Consider the following 17,867-nt stretch of genomic DNA (forward strand, 5'->3'; position numbering starts at 1 on the left):
GAATGCTAAAGAACACTAATAATGAATTACGATTTTCACTACAATGTCGTTTTCTTTGACTTCTAAATGGAGTATAATCTTACGAGAGGGCTCTTGGCTTGATTGAAAATACTTATGATAGACTTTTAGGTGTAAAACATCATCTTTGTAATCAACTCAGAATCAACCGGGTCTTTAAAATTTAATTTGATTTAATTTTTTATTTCCATTTGATTGATGATATTGCATTTATAATTGTAAAATGTCATAATAGATTAAATGTTTACTATACTTATTAGACTTATAATATATAATTTTATAATAAAGAAATATGCATTATATTAAAATGTAAAACAAGGAATTTTTTAATGCGCAACAATCCGAGAAGTTCCTACAAAAAGGCATTTCTCAGGGTATGTGCTTACTCCTTTACATTATTAGGAAAGTCTATCATAAAGATTAAATATTTCATATTTAAATACTCCATATAGATAGTACCACATTTTAGCTATCTACTAACATATAAACATGTTCTTTCAACGCTGGCCAGGATTCCAAAACCCACCCATATTCCTTGAAGAAAACTATGACAGTCTGTCGAGTAATTTCTTCGATAGCCTGAATCATCATGTCAATTTAGATTACAGAAATAAAAACCCTTATGCTATTCCCGCGAACTTGAATCACAAAATTATACCTGAATACTACGAAAATAACCCTTTTGTACCATCTCAAACAAACGTCGGTAACTTTCGGATTGATAAAGGGAATGTCATGGTTAATCCAGTATCGAAAGACTCGTTGCCATTGAAGAAAAATATGGCGTTTACTGTAGATCTGAGAAAACCGCAATCAAAGGTTTTTAACAGATTGTTTCCAGCTGCGGCTGAGAAAGAACCCCCTAAAGTACCGCCGAGGAATTTCCATTTAAATCTCAACGAAAAACCTCAACCTAAAACGCCAAAACCAAATGCGAGAAGTATATTTAAGAATTATAAATCATGCCCCGTTTCTCCCGTATCGGAGGAATGTAAATGGGCTGACAAGCTCCTACAAAATCAAACCGAAAAAAATAAACAGATCATTTCTGAAGCGAAAAAACGAAATTCTCTCAGTTTTGATAAAATGAGAGACAGCAAGAATATAGTGAATACAATAAAAAGTGACACAGAAAAAATGATTGCGGAGATTACAAGGAAGTACGGTGATTTAGATGAGTACGGACCTAACTCACAGGGAGACTTAGACTTACAGCCTACCAAAGAAGAAAAAGATGATGGTAATTTTTCATCCGACTCTTTAGAAGATTGCAGTTTGAGCCAAGATGCTAGTTGTAAGAATAAACTGTATTCCAAAAAAATATGTAAGAAACATAACAAAAACAAAACAAGCAGTATGCCTAAACGTTCTATATCTAATTATGAAATAAATGGTACTTATGATAAACCAAAAATACCAATGAAACCGGTGGGCGTTGAACTAAAGAGTTCAACACTCCCTAGAAATATGCCATCGAATTTAGAGGAAATTATGCAAGAGGACATCAATAGTAATCCTTCAATGTATAGATGTCAAAGCGTACTTACTCGAAGATGTATAACTCGTTCAAACGAATCGGTTCTTAGTGACCATTCAAATTGCTCTAGTGTTTCTAATGAAATATTCCTTAAATATGGTAATGAAGTTGCCTTCCAACAAGCCAAATTTTCCGATAGCCGATATTATTTTAACGATTCTCAAAATTGTTCTATTGAAAACATCAATGAACCCGATGAAAAATATTTGGAGAAGCATCGGCATAGTAGTGCAAGTTTCTTTTTAAACCAAAAAAGGCATATGAAAATGAGTTGCAGTCAAGATTCTATCATTTCTGACGAATTTCTAGATAATGATAATCAGCTATCCCGAACGAATTGTAATTCACTTGAAAGCGTTCTGTCTGACGATTCAGAGTGTACCAAGAGTGCTCCTTTAGAAATGCTCTTTGAAAGTGCAAGAGGTTGTCGAAAAATTCCCAACAGTCAAAGTTGCTATGAATTCGATAATTCGTCTAAAAGTTACGGTTCAAGTCCCAATAACGTACCATACTTATCTGGTTACATGTATAATAATTACTTCGTCGAAGCTTCAACTCCAAAAGTAGAAAACCAAGAACCAATTCGTATAATAGCACCTAAGTCTCCAGGTCATAATGTTTACGGCTTTGACGTTCCATGCGAAACCTCAGGACATAAAACAGTTACCAGGTCCAGAAGTCTATACGATTCTAAAGCTAAGCAGCCATCTCCACATCCAAAGAATATTGCTTATTATTTCGACGGTAATAATCTTCAACCATATACAGTTGAAAAAAAGGGCTTAGACGATATACCTAGGTTAAAAGATAATAATCATATTGCAAATACTAGTAAATCATTGCAACCAAAGTTCTCAGAGAAACAGAAATATAAATGCGAAATGGATGGTTGTGAACAAAAAAATATGGTTAAGTCTAAAAGTTGCAGCTTTGAAGTAGTTTTAGAACCAGCGTCTAAGCCCAATCCGCTTAAAAACTTGATGGAAAAACGTAATTCTCATGTTAAAAAAAATCTTGAAAAGTTTGAAGAACAAATAAGGAAGAGCTCTCAAACTAAATTCTGTAAAAATCAAATAAATAAAGAAAAGGCAAATGTAACTAAATACATTAACGCCACTAAAAGCCTTGAAAGAGATTCTGGACAAAGACATAACAATAATAATAAAATCACAATGGAATTCGTTCCGCATAAGCCTCCGAAACCTATAAAAAGAACGTCGTCTACTAAACAAAATAATAGGCTCAAAACGAATTTAGAAAAATCCGGTTTAAGTTCATCGATATCATCACAATATAAAGCTAAGTTAGATGGTCTTCAAAATAAAAATTATATTTCTAACAAGAAACATGACCAAGATGGGAATTCCAATACACTAGACATTGATAGTTCAGAAAAATCCTTCGATGTATTTGTTAAAGAGAAAGAAATAAATGATAATAAATCTGAGATCCAAATGGATAGTTTAGAAGTCTTCGCGCTTCAAAAAATGGAAAGAAGAAAACAAATGAGTATGGATTCATTGGACGTTAGCGATGATAATCATGACTTTGCCAAAGATTCTCTCGATTACTACGCTGAGCAGCATAGCAAATATAGCGACAAACGTAAAAAAGACAAATTTAATTTAAAATTATCCATAAATGACTTTGAAACGCCTACAACTTCTGGTGGCAGTGAAAATGTTGAATCCAAAGAAAATATAGCACCTGAAAGTGAAGAAGTAAAAAAGTATAGGTACATCGAAAGGAAGTTAGAGATAATAAATAAGTTAGTCGAAATGGAGGAAAGAAAATTGTTGCAAGAGAAAGTGTTAAAGGAATGGCGTATGCGACCTCTTGAAGCTAATTTAAATAATGGAAAAGGTGTTGTCAAAGTGTTATCCCAAAAATTCGAAAAGTTGGCAACAAAACAAAATACTGTTCACAATTTTGCATCCCTCACTTTAGAGGAGGGTGAAAAAGAATCAGATTGCGTAAATATAAAAGAAATTAAACGGAATTTAAGCCTTCCCGATATTCTAGATACAGAGCAAATTGGTTTGACATCAGAAGAAATGGAAGTCACAAATGATAGTGGAAATGATTGTGCTGATCAAAAGGAAAGTGACCCTAAAGGACAGCTCAATAATAGGATCCAAAGTGAAGCGCAAATGCAAAAAACTCTTCCGCAACGTGTGTATAACGAAATGATTTATCCTAAGACGGATGTCCATTTAGACAGCGAGAATTATGAATCATCTACCACGAGTTCTAGCTGTACCAATTCACCGAAACGTTTGTCGTTCTATGGATTTCATAGACCAAAGATATTCCGTAAGATAATCCGACATCCAACTCCCAGGTTGTGTCTGGTGAATCAGTCGAGAATGAGACCACCTCTATGTTCAGGGAATACTGTAAGGGATTTTACGAAAAAAAATACTATTGTCCCAGTGTTGCCGTCGAAATTCACACCACCATCAGGTTCGAAACGCATGATTAGATTACGATTTAATTGCGCTTCAGATCTTTGATCCGTTCCTTTTCATTGTCATGATTGTTGTAGCTTATTTCCTAGAATATTTAGTACTAAGCATGTTTCTCGCATGATTGTTTTGAAGTGTGTTTGATGGAATATTTGAAGTTAACCTGTGGTCTATGGCTGAAATAATTAAGTTGCGATCGATCTCATCTGAAATAATTTAGACTAATTTCGGAGAGTTCTTCCAAAAATAATATATCCGATTTGATTGTTATAATTATTGTTGTATGAAAACATTGAAATACATACAACCACGATTGTTTTGGTTGCATCATAGTTATGAAATTTAGTATTCATTTTATCTGAGTAACCCTGTGATTTACAAGGGTTTTATGTATAAAATTGCTGGTAGTTAATCATTTTTTCCATAGCTGTATAAGTTTAGCTATTCCACTAATAATGATAGGTCGAATAATTTTGATTTAAATCTCTTATTTTATGTTAAATTCCAAAGAACTATAATAAATATTTCTCCGAATTTTCTGGACAGGCAAGTACTATTATTTTTATTATATTATGTTCCCATCAACATTTTATCAATTGACCTAAAACGTTTTCAGTTAACTTATTGACTCCGTTTTCACTTTTGGAGATTAAAAAGTTTGTATTTCTATTTGCGTGGCAGCACGCACGCACCTATCTCCCGAGCAAGACTGTGAGACGGGTATGCGTCGCGCCATCTCGCTTTCTGATCTAGCGGCCAAGCCAGTCCCGGCGCCCAGGACGCCGCAAGGTTTGTTTTGGGGCCTCTGGTGGTGGATGGTACTTGGTGCACTTTTATTCTCAAACACGTATGGGGCTTGATTTAAATTATAATTGGTCTAGGTTATTAACTGCTATTATAATAATACTCGTATTTGTACAGGTTAAAGGTTAGTATTATTTAAATGTTTGAAGGAGCAATTTTCTACCAGCTAGCCAATATTATTATGCACGATGCTGAAAGCTTTATTTTAACTAGCTCGTATTAGATTTGAAGTAATAAAGGTATCACTTATTAGAATGGGCCGCAATGTCACGGCTTTTGTTGCTTTATTTGTGTTATATTGGGCTTGGTTTTGGTATTTTAATATTTATGCACTGCTTGTTATATGCAATACTTTACCAAAAGTAAAATTAATATATATTGAAATATTTTAACAATTCTTGTAATATTATGAATGCGTGAAGTTAATATTAGAATATTAAAATTTAAACATCAAAAACCTTCATACAGATTGTCAAAAGAAACTATAATATTCTCTGTATATGTCCTCTAAGTCATAGTGCCGAAATTACACTCGGAATCTAATTGAAGTAATAATAAATTAAATGTCGCTGCTAATCTAGCCGTATTTCACTTCCACTACAAACGAAAATAGAAAATAAATTACCTGAAATACGTCTCACAGCTACACTGTTTTCATAAAAAATATTGAAACCGAAATTGACAAGAGATGTTATGATAATATTTTTCTCAGTATCTTGTCAAGTTATGGTTAAAATCTCGTTGAATTGTCCCTATTTTTCCAGCCAATTTCTAAAAGCTTTTAGCGCACCATGTTATACAAATACAATAATATATTACGTATAGATTCACGTCTTCACCTTCACTCAGCCACATAAGCCTTTTGAGTGAATACATTCTGCAGTGTGGATTGTGGAATAATTTAATTCTATAAATATTTTAAGTACAAAACCTATCGATGTTAGAATTTTTCAACGTGTACGCGAGGTGCTATGTCCATTAATTCTAAGCACGTGGTCGTATCGTATGATCGAGGATCAATCAAAAACATCCTTCCTTCGATCGGCTATTTGGTATGACGATTTAAAAAGAGTTGCATAAATAACTATGTATTTAAATATAGGTCCTACCAAGCCGACAACAAATGCCAATGTCAAGTCGCCGAGCGGTTTTGTTCGTCCGGCGCCGAGGTACAACAAGTCAAACATGACGAGGAGTTCTAGTGTTGGTGTTCTCAACCAGGTACCCTTTTCTTTTATAGTTAGTCTTATATTGCATTTGGGAAATAAATATTATGAGATAGAATAAGCGAGATGCTGCAGCGCCCTTATTTCTTCTCTGTAATAAGAACAAGACTCGCGACATTCTGGCGTCGATTGCGCAGCTATCAGGAACCCTGTATATAAACGATGGATATCTGTTAACATGGAGAACATCAAAAAATAAATTGGACTAATAATAAATATTATGAATTTTTTGTGATAAGACGTGATGTGCTTATCGCGACACGCCTGGAGAAAAATTAGTCATATCGCTTATATATACAAGTTTTATAGCTGTTTTGCTATGCCAAAGACGTATACACAAGTATATTTTTTTTAATGTACTATACAGTGCTTTAGTTAATTAGAAATCAATGCTGCTGATATTTTCGTCTGGATTTCTTATAATTTCAAACACCATTCGTTATACGTACACCATAACATATTTAAATTACCTGTGCTTTAAGCATATAAGCGCTTCTTATAAGATATTTAAAGGCTAGCTGTAATTTCAAATATATATTGTGCGGATAAAGTAGTACAATATAGTTGCAATATGTATAACATATTGATGACATAACATAATATTACTTACTTTGAAATTCTCTTTAAATAATATAATCTATTTCCTCAATGTATACAGAATGAATGTATTATACATCAGAAGTGGATTATATTATAACGTATGTTACAGAGGATTTTAAAGAGGAGACCTGTTATTGACTTAATTTTGTAATTTATTGAACGTATACACATTGTGTCCATTATAGTTGTAGATGTGATGAATGTGATGTTGAAAATTTATTGATAATAAATTGAATATAATTAAAAATAGATCCAGCTCTGTACATCAGAAGTGGGATGTATATTGTATATGGGTCCACTTGTAATCTTATGTATGTTACGACCAATTCTGACTGAATTTGTCATTTTCCAGAGCGATTCGGAGTCCGACCCACAGCCGTCACGAACACAGCCCCGCACAGGGGGCCTGATGCGGCCCACCATTAGCTCTATGAACAAGGCGGCCGCAAACACGGCCCGGCGGCGAGGGTTGGCCAATTCTTACAGCACAGGTATGCGCGATGGTTGGCGGGAGTTGACACTAACATCACGGCAACTAGGTAGATTTAGTCGTTAATCGAAGTGACAGAAATGAAATACGTGGCGCTCAATGGCGACACACATGGGTAGAAAGAGCTACTTAACATTAATCATAAAAAATAAATGTAAATAATTCAAATTTTCTTTATTAAAAAATTATTTAAAATTATAATCACCCTTACTTTGTCTCACGAGAAGCAGTAGGTGTCAGTGGCTACGTCACTAATAGCGCGCGGCTACTAGATCACTTACAGGAATGTTCCGTTATTATTTTGTGGAAAATTTATTTATTTAGGTGAATTATATATTTTTATTTTTGAAATATTTTTTTATGATTATGGTTAAGTATTTCTATCCAAGGTTTTACTTAATGCGGCCATCGTGGCGCCACGCTGTATAACTTCAAATGTAGAGGATGCATATACATATACAAAAAGAGTAATTATTTTGGGGAATATTGAAATTTTGGGGCTGTGTGTGAAAAGATAGATAATCATAAGCAATGTCCAAATTGTAAATCCAAACCATTCTCGGATCTACTGCAACACACCCAAAAAAAATATTATCATAGTTGGTAAATTAAGATAATGGAGCATTATTGACGTTTTTCTACGAATTAAATAGAATAATTGAAATCATGATAATTATTGTGTATATCAATATCTACACTTGTATTATATTTATTTACAATTTAAATAATAAATGATCCAGAATTTATATTAAATTTACTAAACAAGAATGTCAATGAAAGTTGACAACCCTACTTATTCTCACTTCAAGTAGCGCCAGTCACATTAATGCTACTAACATGCACGCAAATCTAACCCTTATGTATTGCACACGACAATGTTTTACAGTGAATGTCGCTCGATCGGACTCCAGCTCAGAACCTGAGGAGAGAAATGAAACGCCCCAGGCTCGACCTAGGGCTGCTTCTGCAGACAGAGCCTCGAGGAGATTAGGTATGCATAATGTACATAAATACCCAGCGTTAAGTACATTTTTAATTACTTCATTACTATAAATAAGATATATAAGTATTACCAGTATAACTAAATTGTATTGCATTTTCAACGTGACATTAAAACGTAGCATTTAAAAATATATATAACAAATACTAGCTGACCCAGCAAACGTTGTATTGCCGATATTAAAATCACGATACAAAGTGTTGATCGTAGATGGGTGAAAATTTCAAGTTGTATGTATTTTTTAATGCTGACTCATAATCAAACAAATTTAAAAAAACATGACAAAAAAATTAAAAAAAATCACTAGTGGACCACCCTTAACATTTAGGGGGATGAAAAATAGATGTTGTCCGATTCTCAGACCTACCTAGTATGCGCTCAAAATTTCATGAATCGGTCGAGCCGCTTCGGAGGAGTTCAAAGTTTAACACCATAACTCGAGAATTTTATATATTAGATTTACACACGATTTCTTATCGCTAATTTTGAAATATGGAACGGAAGATACTTGGACAAATGAAACCTTTTGATATTTTTCATCAGTCCAGTCAATCTTAATTAAATATTATTTTCTAATTGAAAAATCCTTAATGTGTTTGTGCGGTTTACGTTTTACTTAATGGACTGTATTAGGTCGCTACTAGATAGGGAATAACTGTTCTAATTTTAACTATGACTTTATTAAATTACTGATAAATTAAGTCTATCTATATGAGCTGATATAATGAAGAGAGCACTCGGTCGCTGCTGTGGGTGATCTGCCCGCCGCGGGGCGGTTAAGTTTGCTGATCGGGCGAATAGCTAATGTACCTAAATCATATTATTAAAATAATTATTTATTGGATGCTCGAAGTGTTGTTAATAATACCAAAACTCCTTACACTCAATTCGCCATGGATCCCATAGCCACAACTGGATTTTTCATTCAAATAGATGCATTTTGGAAGTACTTTCGGATATTAAAGTCGAAATCAGTTTATTTATGTCGGAATCCTGAGATGGCAAACATAAAAATTATCATACACGTCATATACCAGCAACAAAGTTTTTAAGTATTTATTTAATTTAGTTTATGTGTATGTTAACACAGATAAGCTTCTTTAGTTCATAAGATGCATAAAACCTTTAAGGGCAAATGTATACACTTTTATAATAAAGTCCCAGCAACTGTTTAAGCATTATCTATAAATAAATTTAATTTTGTTAAAAAATGGCTCTGTCGTAAATCCTACTACTCCACTCAGCTGATCCAAATGATCGGACAGCCTGGGACTAGATTATGATTATTTATAGTAATAACAATGACAGTACAATATTGTATATTTTATTAAAAAGAGCGCAAAAAAAGAATGCTGGCAGAGTTTCTTGCGCCGTTTCTTCTCTCTCAGATCGCCATGTGTTCCCGAAGCGGTAGTAATTTTGGTAATGACATCAAAAAGAATTGTAAAGGAATCAATTTTCAGAAAATAAAAGCCTTTAATGCCTTTTAGGCTATACAACGTGAACCAGAAAGGGTATAACATCCCTTCAATGGTACGTTATTTGGGTCATATGCAATAGTATGGTGATGTTTAAGTTTTAATAAATAAATAAAAAATAAGAAAAGAACCCCCTCCCTACGAAATAAAAATATTATTTTTCAATTTCTTTCCTTAGACAACCTTAACTTTTAAAGAGACTGCCAGTTTTAGGCGGGGCCTTTGTTTATAAACAGAATGAGGTCACCTACCTATGAACTTAAACATAAACAATAATCTATGATTAAGGAGTATGCACACTACATGAAATGTGGCTTGTGTCTATGTATTTATTTATTCATTCATTTTTTACTTCCTGTTATTGCGAAACAAATAAACAAAATAAGAAATTACATAACATTACACAGTTTCGCATCTGTATTCCTGAAGGGTTAGAGGTGTATTTTTTCCACCCACGTTTCACAATGTTTAATTTCCACGTAATAGGGGGTGAGCATCTACATTTCTGAACTATGGGCTGCTAGTGAGAAATTTTCTACGAAAAACTCAATAACTGCCCCATTCCATACGGGTAGAAAACCCGGTCCGGGAATGGAGTACCTATTATTAATACGAGGATGGTCAAAGATATCCTATATAAGATATATATATATTTGACAAAACAATTCCGTTGAAGAACAATTTCTTAATAGGAGCCTATTAGAATTATCTTTATTGGATAAAACATTTTTGAATTTAAATGTCAAGTCTCATTTGCCCAGTAATAACAATAGCTACAGTGCCATTCAGACCAAACCATAATAATGCTTACACATTTTTGCTGCACGGTAGAAAAAGATGACGTTGTGGTACCCATAATCTACAATTACAAATTTGGAATTATTTTCAATGTAACTTGAAGAAAACTTCAAATAATTCTACATTGAAGTGCTTACGTAAAACCTTAAATAAACAAATCTTGAATTAAAAATGGTGCAGTGTGTAGGGTTTTTGTTTGAAGACACACAGAGCAGTAAATATCGTGTTTCAAAGCACAATTCAAAGAGTATTAAGGCAGACAGGCCGATCTTTTCAACCTAACATATTTAAATAAACACATAATGTAAAAACACAGTTACACTAGTTTTTATCTTTTAAACGTGTTTTATTTAAATGTGTAACACTCGCGGAAATCCGAGTAAATACTAACATAACATAGTTTCATAATTAGATTAGAATTAACTAAGTATCTTTATTGGGTTATACATAACTACAGTAAATACAAATTTAGAAGTATTTTCAATGTCAGCTAAAGCAAATGCACATACAAAATAACTTTGTCTTCATGGCAAAATGAGAACACAAATTGTTTCACAACTGCAAAGAATAGTAGGCATTTTACTATTATCTGATATTATGTCACATCTACGTTTTTCATCTGTTTTAGGTCAAAGAGAGTTCAAAAAACAGCTGATTAGGGTTGAGGTAATCATAGTTTTTGCGAAAACTTAGAACTTTAAATATTGTATTAAAATATAATGCTAATTCATTTCTGACTTCACATAGTCATTAGAGATGACCTAAGGAATGTCTGGTTCAAAGCATAGTATACCCATTTAGTTTCACCTTGTATACTTTATTATATTTTAAATAAATAAATAAAACTGGTCACTAAGGTCACCGTCCATACCGGTCCTTCATTCATATGAAGGACCGGTATGGACGGTCGTTGACTCTGGGTCTCCAGTTCGGCTTTTTTTTACGAAACAGTGCGATAAACTTGGGGTTCAGATTTTTTATTGGCAAGTTTAAGGAAATGCCGATACTATATAAATATCTATTTGAATTTCAGGTCGCAGTGGCAGTGACAGAGACTTGTCGGCGAAGGCCCGCGATGTTACCAACAGGCTGGCGGGGAACCAGCGACAGAGGAAGACGGAAGTCGCAGAGAGTGAGTCAAGTGCTCCCTGTGTATTCACTAAACTATCAAATTCAAATTCAAAAACTCAACTCGGAAATTAATGTCTGAGAAGAACGGCGCAAGAAATTCAGCGGATACAGACGAGAAAATTCACTTATGTGTATATACATAACATTATCAAGAAATTTATTAATATATAATTAATTAAGAATGTCATCCCCACCATCTGGATGTGTGGCATTTCTCCACAGTGCGTTTTCAAGGAACTTTCTTCCACGTACGACCAAGCTGTGGAATGAGCTTCCTTGTGCGGTGTTTCCGGGAAGATACCAAATGGATACTTCCAAAAAAAGCGCGTAAAGAGCCGGCAACGCTCCTGTAATTCCCTTGGTGTTGCAAGAGATAGTGCGCGGCGGTGACCACTTAACATCAGATGACCCGTGCACTCGTTTGTCATTCCACATTTTTTTCATGGAAGAGAGTATAATATTCGTCTCTTTACTTGCAGTACCATCATCACAATTGTGCTCCGCGTTGACGGAACAGCTGACGAAGACCGCGAGCAAAGTGGCCACCTTGTACAGGTCATTACAGAGAGAAGCTGGCGCATCCGCTGATATAAGTGGTAGGTCACTTCAAGTATATTGTACAATCATAGACATACAATTAGAACCTCAATCGCCTATTAAAAGGTCGTAAAAATTGTTTGAGCGGCATTGTATATATAAGTTTTTTGTGACAATAAGGGACGAGACGAGCAGGACGTTCAGCTGATCGTAATTAATACGCCCTTTACAAAGTAGTGCCGCCCAGGATTCTTGAAAAACCTAAAAAATCTGAGCGCCACTACAATAATTGCGCACGTCACTGAGACAAAAGATGTTAAGTCTCATTTACCCAATAATTTCACTAGCTACGGCGCCCTTCAGACGGGAACACAATCATCCTTACACATGACTGCTTCCCGGCAGAAATACCCATAATCTGGGCATCCGAAGGACCCTCCCACTCCTTGCGTATACATTAACTAATATTCTATAGACAACATTAAAACATTCATACAACTTTATACCTTATTTCGTGGTCAGTATGTTCAATGTCTAATGTATATACTCATAAGAAGCTCATTGGTCTTTCGCTAGCATAATATCCTAAATTGTACGATACCTTATAAAAAGATAAATATTATTTTTGAATAGAACAATAATTGATGGTTGCACTAGTTATATTAATGTCACAAAGGTAAACATAACGTAATTGATTTCAAATGGTATATTTATTAAATATTTGTCACCTGCAGGTCTCGAAGCGGCGATCCTCGAGACACAGAAGGTGTTGCGTGCCGCGGTGCAGGGCGAACCGGACAACAGGCAAAGGATAGACAATTTACTGTCTCAAGGTAACTTACACTCTTTCACCGCCACTGTACCTCCGACAGACTTACGACGAATTAGCTTGCGAAATTACCTTGAAGTAAGTGATCACCGCTTAATCTGTCTTGAAAAAGCAGCGTTAGACATTATCGATCTCTAATTCCTGAGTCCAAGGTGCATTGCAGTGTAATAATAATATATAAAGTGGTATGTGTAGGTGTGTGTTTGTGTGTGGTTTTTTTTTAGCTAGAATAATAAAAAAAAAATCTAGCAAATAAAATACTAAGACCTATTTGAAGTCTTTCTCCTTTAAAAATATTTCTAAGTTTGAATTGCCAAACAAAAAATAAATGTATGACAAGTCTTAATTGAAACTTCCGCAGTCATATTTTCCTATCTAGTGATTTTCTATTGCTTCAAGCGAAAAGAATATTTAAGTCCAAATATGAATCTATAACACCTGAGAGTTGTACAAAGACATATCAAGATTTATGATCTTGACGTCACTCGAACGGTTGGCTCAGTGGACGAGCGCTCGCACGGAACGCGAGATGTCGCGGTCTCGGGTCCCGCATCGTTCATAATCCATTTTCTTTTCAAATTTTATTTGTGTTATTAATCGCAGAAGTGAGCCTTATCACTTTAAAAATAACAAATTTATATGAAAGTTATGATAGACAGAGAGATGCATAAGACTAATGAGAGAATGGTTACAACTAGACAGGAAATGAAACAGATGTAGACAGGATACGGGATGGGAAGTTGATATACGGAGAATAGTGGGCCCATTATGGACCCGTCAACAAAATACAGGATAGAATGGAAAACTTAGGAGGCTTTTGTCAGAGAACAATCATTCGAATCTATTTCGTCTTTGACAACATTTACCGATATTTATTAAAAACATTTATGTTTACTGCAATAAAAACTTTTTTTATGAGAAAACAAAGAGTTAAAGTAAATGCCATAATAATATTATTTTTCCTTTATTTCAGAGGCCTCCACGACAGGGAACCCGGCCATGACAATCATTGAACAGTACTCCGACATACTCCTCAACATGATGCAGAACAAAATGGTCAGCCAATTCTCGCAGAGTCCGCAGAGTTTGCCGCCGAGGGAACCCGGGGCGGAGAGCTAGTAGTGTGACAGTGCTCTGTGAAATATTTGACATTTTGGGCCTTTATATATCGCGAGACTTATATAGTCGGCCTTTAAATCTAAATGGGACTATGAATACTTAGTGGGCCTTGTGGGGTGTAGTTGTTCACTCATGAGGCCTAGTGTTACTTCAGGCTTTTATATCTAAGGCCTTTGACGCTACGGTGGGCTATCAACATTTACAGCGTGTTAAAGTAATTCAAATGTGACTTAGTGCAAAAAGGACACGGAATGGATTTTATTAATGGTCTGTAATGTTTGGAATTACGCTTTATCTGACGTGACCTACCGGACCTGAATAAATCAGCATTACAGGCCTCTACAAAAATCTGGCCTTAAGACTAATAATTATATATATTATTCAAATGTGAAAAACTCGATGCCTGCGAATAAAATCTCAGCACGTAATACCACACATGTGTGTCACTAGTTCTTGATATTGGAACAGCGGCTATCAAAAGCTCAGCATGTTAAAATAAAGTTTATAATTTCCAAATCATTCCGAACAATTCGTTATTAAAGTATTGATAAAATGTTTGAATTAGAACAAATGAGTTATCATTCCAAGTAAGACTTCAATCATTCATGTGCTTAATGAACAGACGGAGTAAGATTGCCAAGTCAAGGCAAAGGTGATTGCGATCCCACTGGGGTTGAAAATGGGGGCGACGGTGTTAACTCACCATTAAGGAACTTCATTAGCCATCCTATCCCATATAAAATCTCATATTTTGCAGTTAGCACTGCCTTGTTAGATGCTTTGGATTAAAAAGAAATCAATTCCCAAATTTAGATCGTAAGTAGGATATTGTGAATTCTAATTCTGTATATTTTGAATTATGGAAGAATTGATAATTGGAATTGGATAAGTAGAAATAATGTTGGAATTGATGGAAATGGAATTTTGTAATTAATAGCTATAGTGATGTGATTAATTGTTATGTTAACACACTAAATAATGCCTATCGGTTATATGTTTATAGTAAAGAGCATATATTTATTGCATTTATCATATTTTTTTGTATTATTTTAAGTCATGGCTAGATTAGAAAAATATTACTCCTATCGACATAGTTAAAATTACAATGAAAGGAATTTGCATCCGGGATTTGTTTGATAATGTTTCTTCGTATTCATTTGAGTCAGTTTTAATATCATAAAATGAATATTTCAATAAAATGACACACTTTAATATGAAATGGAATGTTAGTATTTTTATGAAACCACAGAGGTCTCGAGTAAAAGGTTTTTTACTGTTTTGTTTGGCAGCAAATCGCTTGACATTTTATTGCATATTTAACAAATAGTTGAATTTTATTGTTATGAATGTCAAAATGGGTTTTTTCTGTTCTTCAATTATATTGCTATCTATGGTTTATAATGCTTAAAAACAGACTTCTTAATTTTTCTGTTTTATGTTCTTCACTTCCATTTCTTTGTAGGCAATCTTACGTACATCTCTTGAATTTCAAACGGGCATCAACAAATAGAATTTGGTTACCGTAATATAAAAATTACCTTAAATCTTACCTCTGTGCTACCCGGCCATGTGCCAATGTGAAATAAATAAAATGACAGCACGGCGCCATTTTGTTTTTGTTGATTGATATTTTACTGTTGCCAATCTACGTAAGGCTTTTCTTATCTTAATAGCATTTGAGTTTCAGTGATAATATTATTTTAATTGTATTACTTTAGTCTCACTTACTGCCCTCTAGATCCAACGATTCTCGATTCGGAACATGTCAGATGGTTTTGTAATTTTTGTTATCGTTAACATTATTTATGGATCTAAATTTACATAATAAAAACTCGTGAGCTTTTCCATTAAATTTTAATGTCATCAATACTGCGCCTAATTTTTTATTTGTAAATTTAAGCCAATCGCTTTGATTTTCAATATTTTTTTTTGTTAAAAATAAAATGGGCACATTTCGAGGCGTACTCGAGTAACAGAGAAGTTAAAAAATATTTAAGTTGTTTAAGGAAATGAATAATTTAATTTGCTGTTTAATTGTTGTTTTATATAATTTTAAATGAGAAAACTATTTTGTCACATTTTTTTTTTCAATTAGTACAGAGTCATGCAATGTTATTCGAATTGTACTATATTTTGTCATTTTAAATCATATTATCTAGTTTTATATACATAGGTTGTTCGTAAAACAGTGATTTTCAACCTCCTTGTGTAGGATGCGGTGAAATAAAAAAAATATCTCTTCGCTTCTGAGAATCCTCTTGCAAAGACTTATTACCATTAAAATTAAAAGTCTCTACAACATAAGAATTACTTATATATATTTTTTATAAAACAATCATGGTTTTTTATTATTTTGTTGTGTTATTTTTATTTTTTTATTATATTTTTCACTTAATTCATCCAAACGGGTTCGGACACGATTACCTGTATAATTACTGTTTCGCGACAGTATCATACGATTACGATTGTTGAAAGAATTTGTTGTCGTAAAAATATTTAATGCGTAAGTCGGCAGTATTCCTGTTTATAGCGTCCTTTAAAGTCAAGTTAGTTTTAAAACGGTTCGTCAATGCGTCACAAATTGTAATAATCTTATTTTTAATATAATTAAAATAGATTGCCTCTCCATCTAGAGATAGGCGTGAATGAATGCAGATTCAATAATAATGGTGTATTTTGTGTAATCAAGATGGCGGTATTATTGTATTTAAATTATCGCTTTTCATTTGAGAAATGTTTTGTGTGATATAGGTGTTATATAGTGGTATCGCCAAATAAGCTTTCGTCGAATACAAAAGACATAATGCATGCGTAAATTAAACTGTTATCACCTTTTTAACACTAGTAGTTCTCAGATGATAAGCAAAGGCGTAGCGTTTTGTATTCTAGCGAGTAATTTATGTTTAGTGAATACGGGTCTATGTAAAATGGCGCCTGGTTGCCGGCGGTAATATTTGAAATGAGAGAATATCAAGGTTTTGTTTGACCGCAGTCCCCAATTGAAATGGATGACAGATGTTTACAGTATAGATTCTTTAATAACGCGAGGATTAAACATTTTAATATTTTGTTGTAGTAGTTAACGCGTGTTATTAACTGACTTACTACATTGATTTTTTGGTAACTTCTATATTCTTTATCTTTCCAGTCTAAGTGTTCTATGTTTTCATTTAAGTTTTGATATTTTAAAAATTTCTTTAAAAAGTAATACTCTCTTTTTTTATTAGTTAGTTACATTATTTAGATATAATTTTGTCGGTAAAGTTAATAAAATTTGTGTCGTTAAGGATCTATTGAATGTTTCCGGTATCTCGTTTCAAGTATTTGTCGCCATGGCAACCGCTCGTTATAATCCCAAAGGGTCTGCAACGGAAGGGATGTAAATATATTTTATTTAATGTTCAAAAATATATTGCCATGAACGAAAGACTAATGTAAATGTAGGAATGTACGATAATACAGTAATTTGAATTTATTTTGTATTTTATTCCTTTACAACAATTTCACCAAATCATCTAGATGCTGAAAAAAGAAAAAAAACTGATTTAATGGCGCGAGAGTTAAGTCCATAGGTTAAAGGTACAAGGCAGACATCTTGTTGCCGCATCAATATGACATTGGTATCTTAAAAATAAGCATCCAGTTACACTTTTACACATGCTTCGTAGCACTATCACTTACAGTAGAACCTGCATATTCACCAGGGGCACATCTATATGTGCTAGTGGGCTAAAGCCTGGTTTCTGTCCGACGTATTAGTCCAGTAACGGAATGGCCCTGATATTCATGCTGTATTATGTCAAGAAACGCTTCTGCCACTCTCATAAGTGCAAAA

The 17,867-nt window shown here is 33.9% G+C and overlaps 1 protein-coding gene across 10 annotated transcripts in view; it reads left to right on the forward strand.

Moving 5' to 3' along the window:
• LOC126974692 (mitogen-activated protein kinase-binding protein 1) overlaps positions 1-17,507 on the forward strand; it is a 147,111-nt gene extending 129,604 nt beyond the window's left edge. For 8 of the 10 annotated variants that reach the window (XM_050822251.1, XM_050822260.1, XM_050822261.1 and 5 more), the window contains 8 exons: positions 4,702-4,809; positions 5,927-6,045; positions 7,003-7,141; positions 8,027-8,131; positions 11,450-11,548; positions 12,027-12,143; positions 12,819-12,917; positions 13,887-17,507. In XM_050822251.1, the coding sequence (XP_050678208.1) occupies positions 4,702-4,809; positions 5,927-6,045; positions 7,003-7,141; positions 8,027-8,131; positions 11,450-11,548; positions 12,027-12,143; positions 12,819-12,917; positions 13,887-14,032 (932 nt within the window). In that variant the 3' untranslated portion in view covers positions 14,033-17,507. Of the gene's footprint in view, positions 1-310; positions 4,019-4,701; positions 4,810-5,926; positions 6,046-7,002; positions 7,142-8,026; positions 8,132-11,449; positions 11,549-12,026; positions 12,144-12,818; positions 12,918-13,886 lie in introns of those variants that run through there. The other 2 variants (XM_050822252.1, XM_050822258.1) reach the window with 2 other exon arrangements.
• Positions 17,508-17,867: the final 360 nt, after the last annotated feature.

The sequence above is a fragment of the Leptidea sinapis genome, chromosome 33 (genome assembly GCF_905404315.1).
Source record: "Leptidea sinapis chromosome 33, ilLepSina1.1, whole genome shotgun sequence".
Classification (NCBI taxonomy): Eukaryota; Metazoa; Arthropoda; class Insecta; order Lepidoptera; family Pieridae; genus Leptidea; species Leptidea sinapis.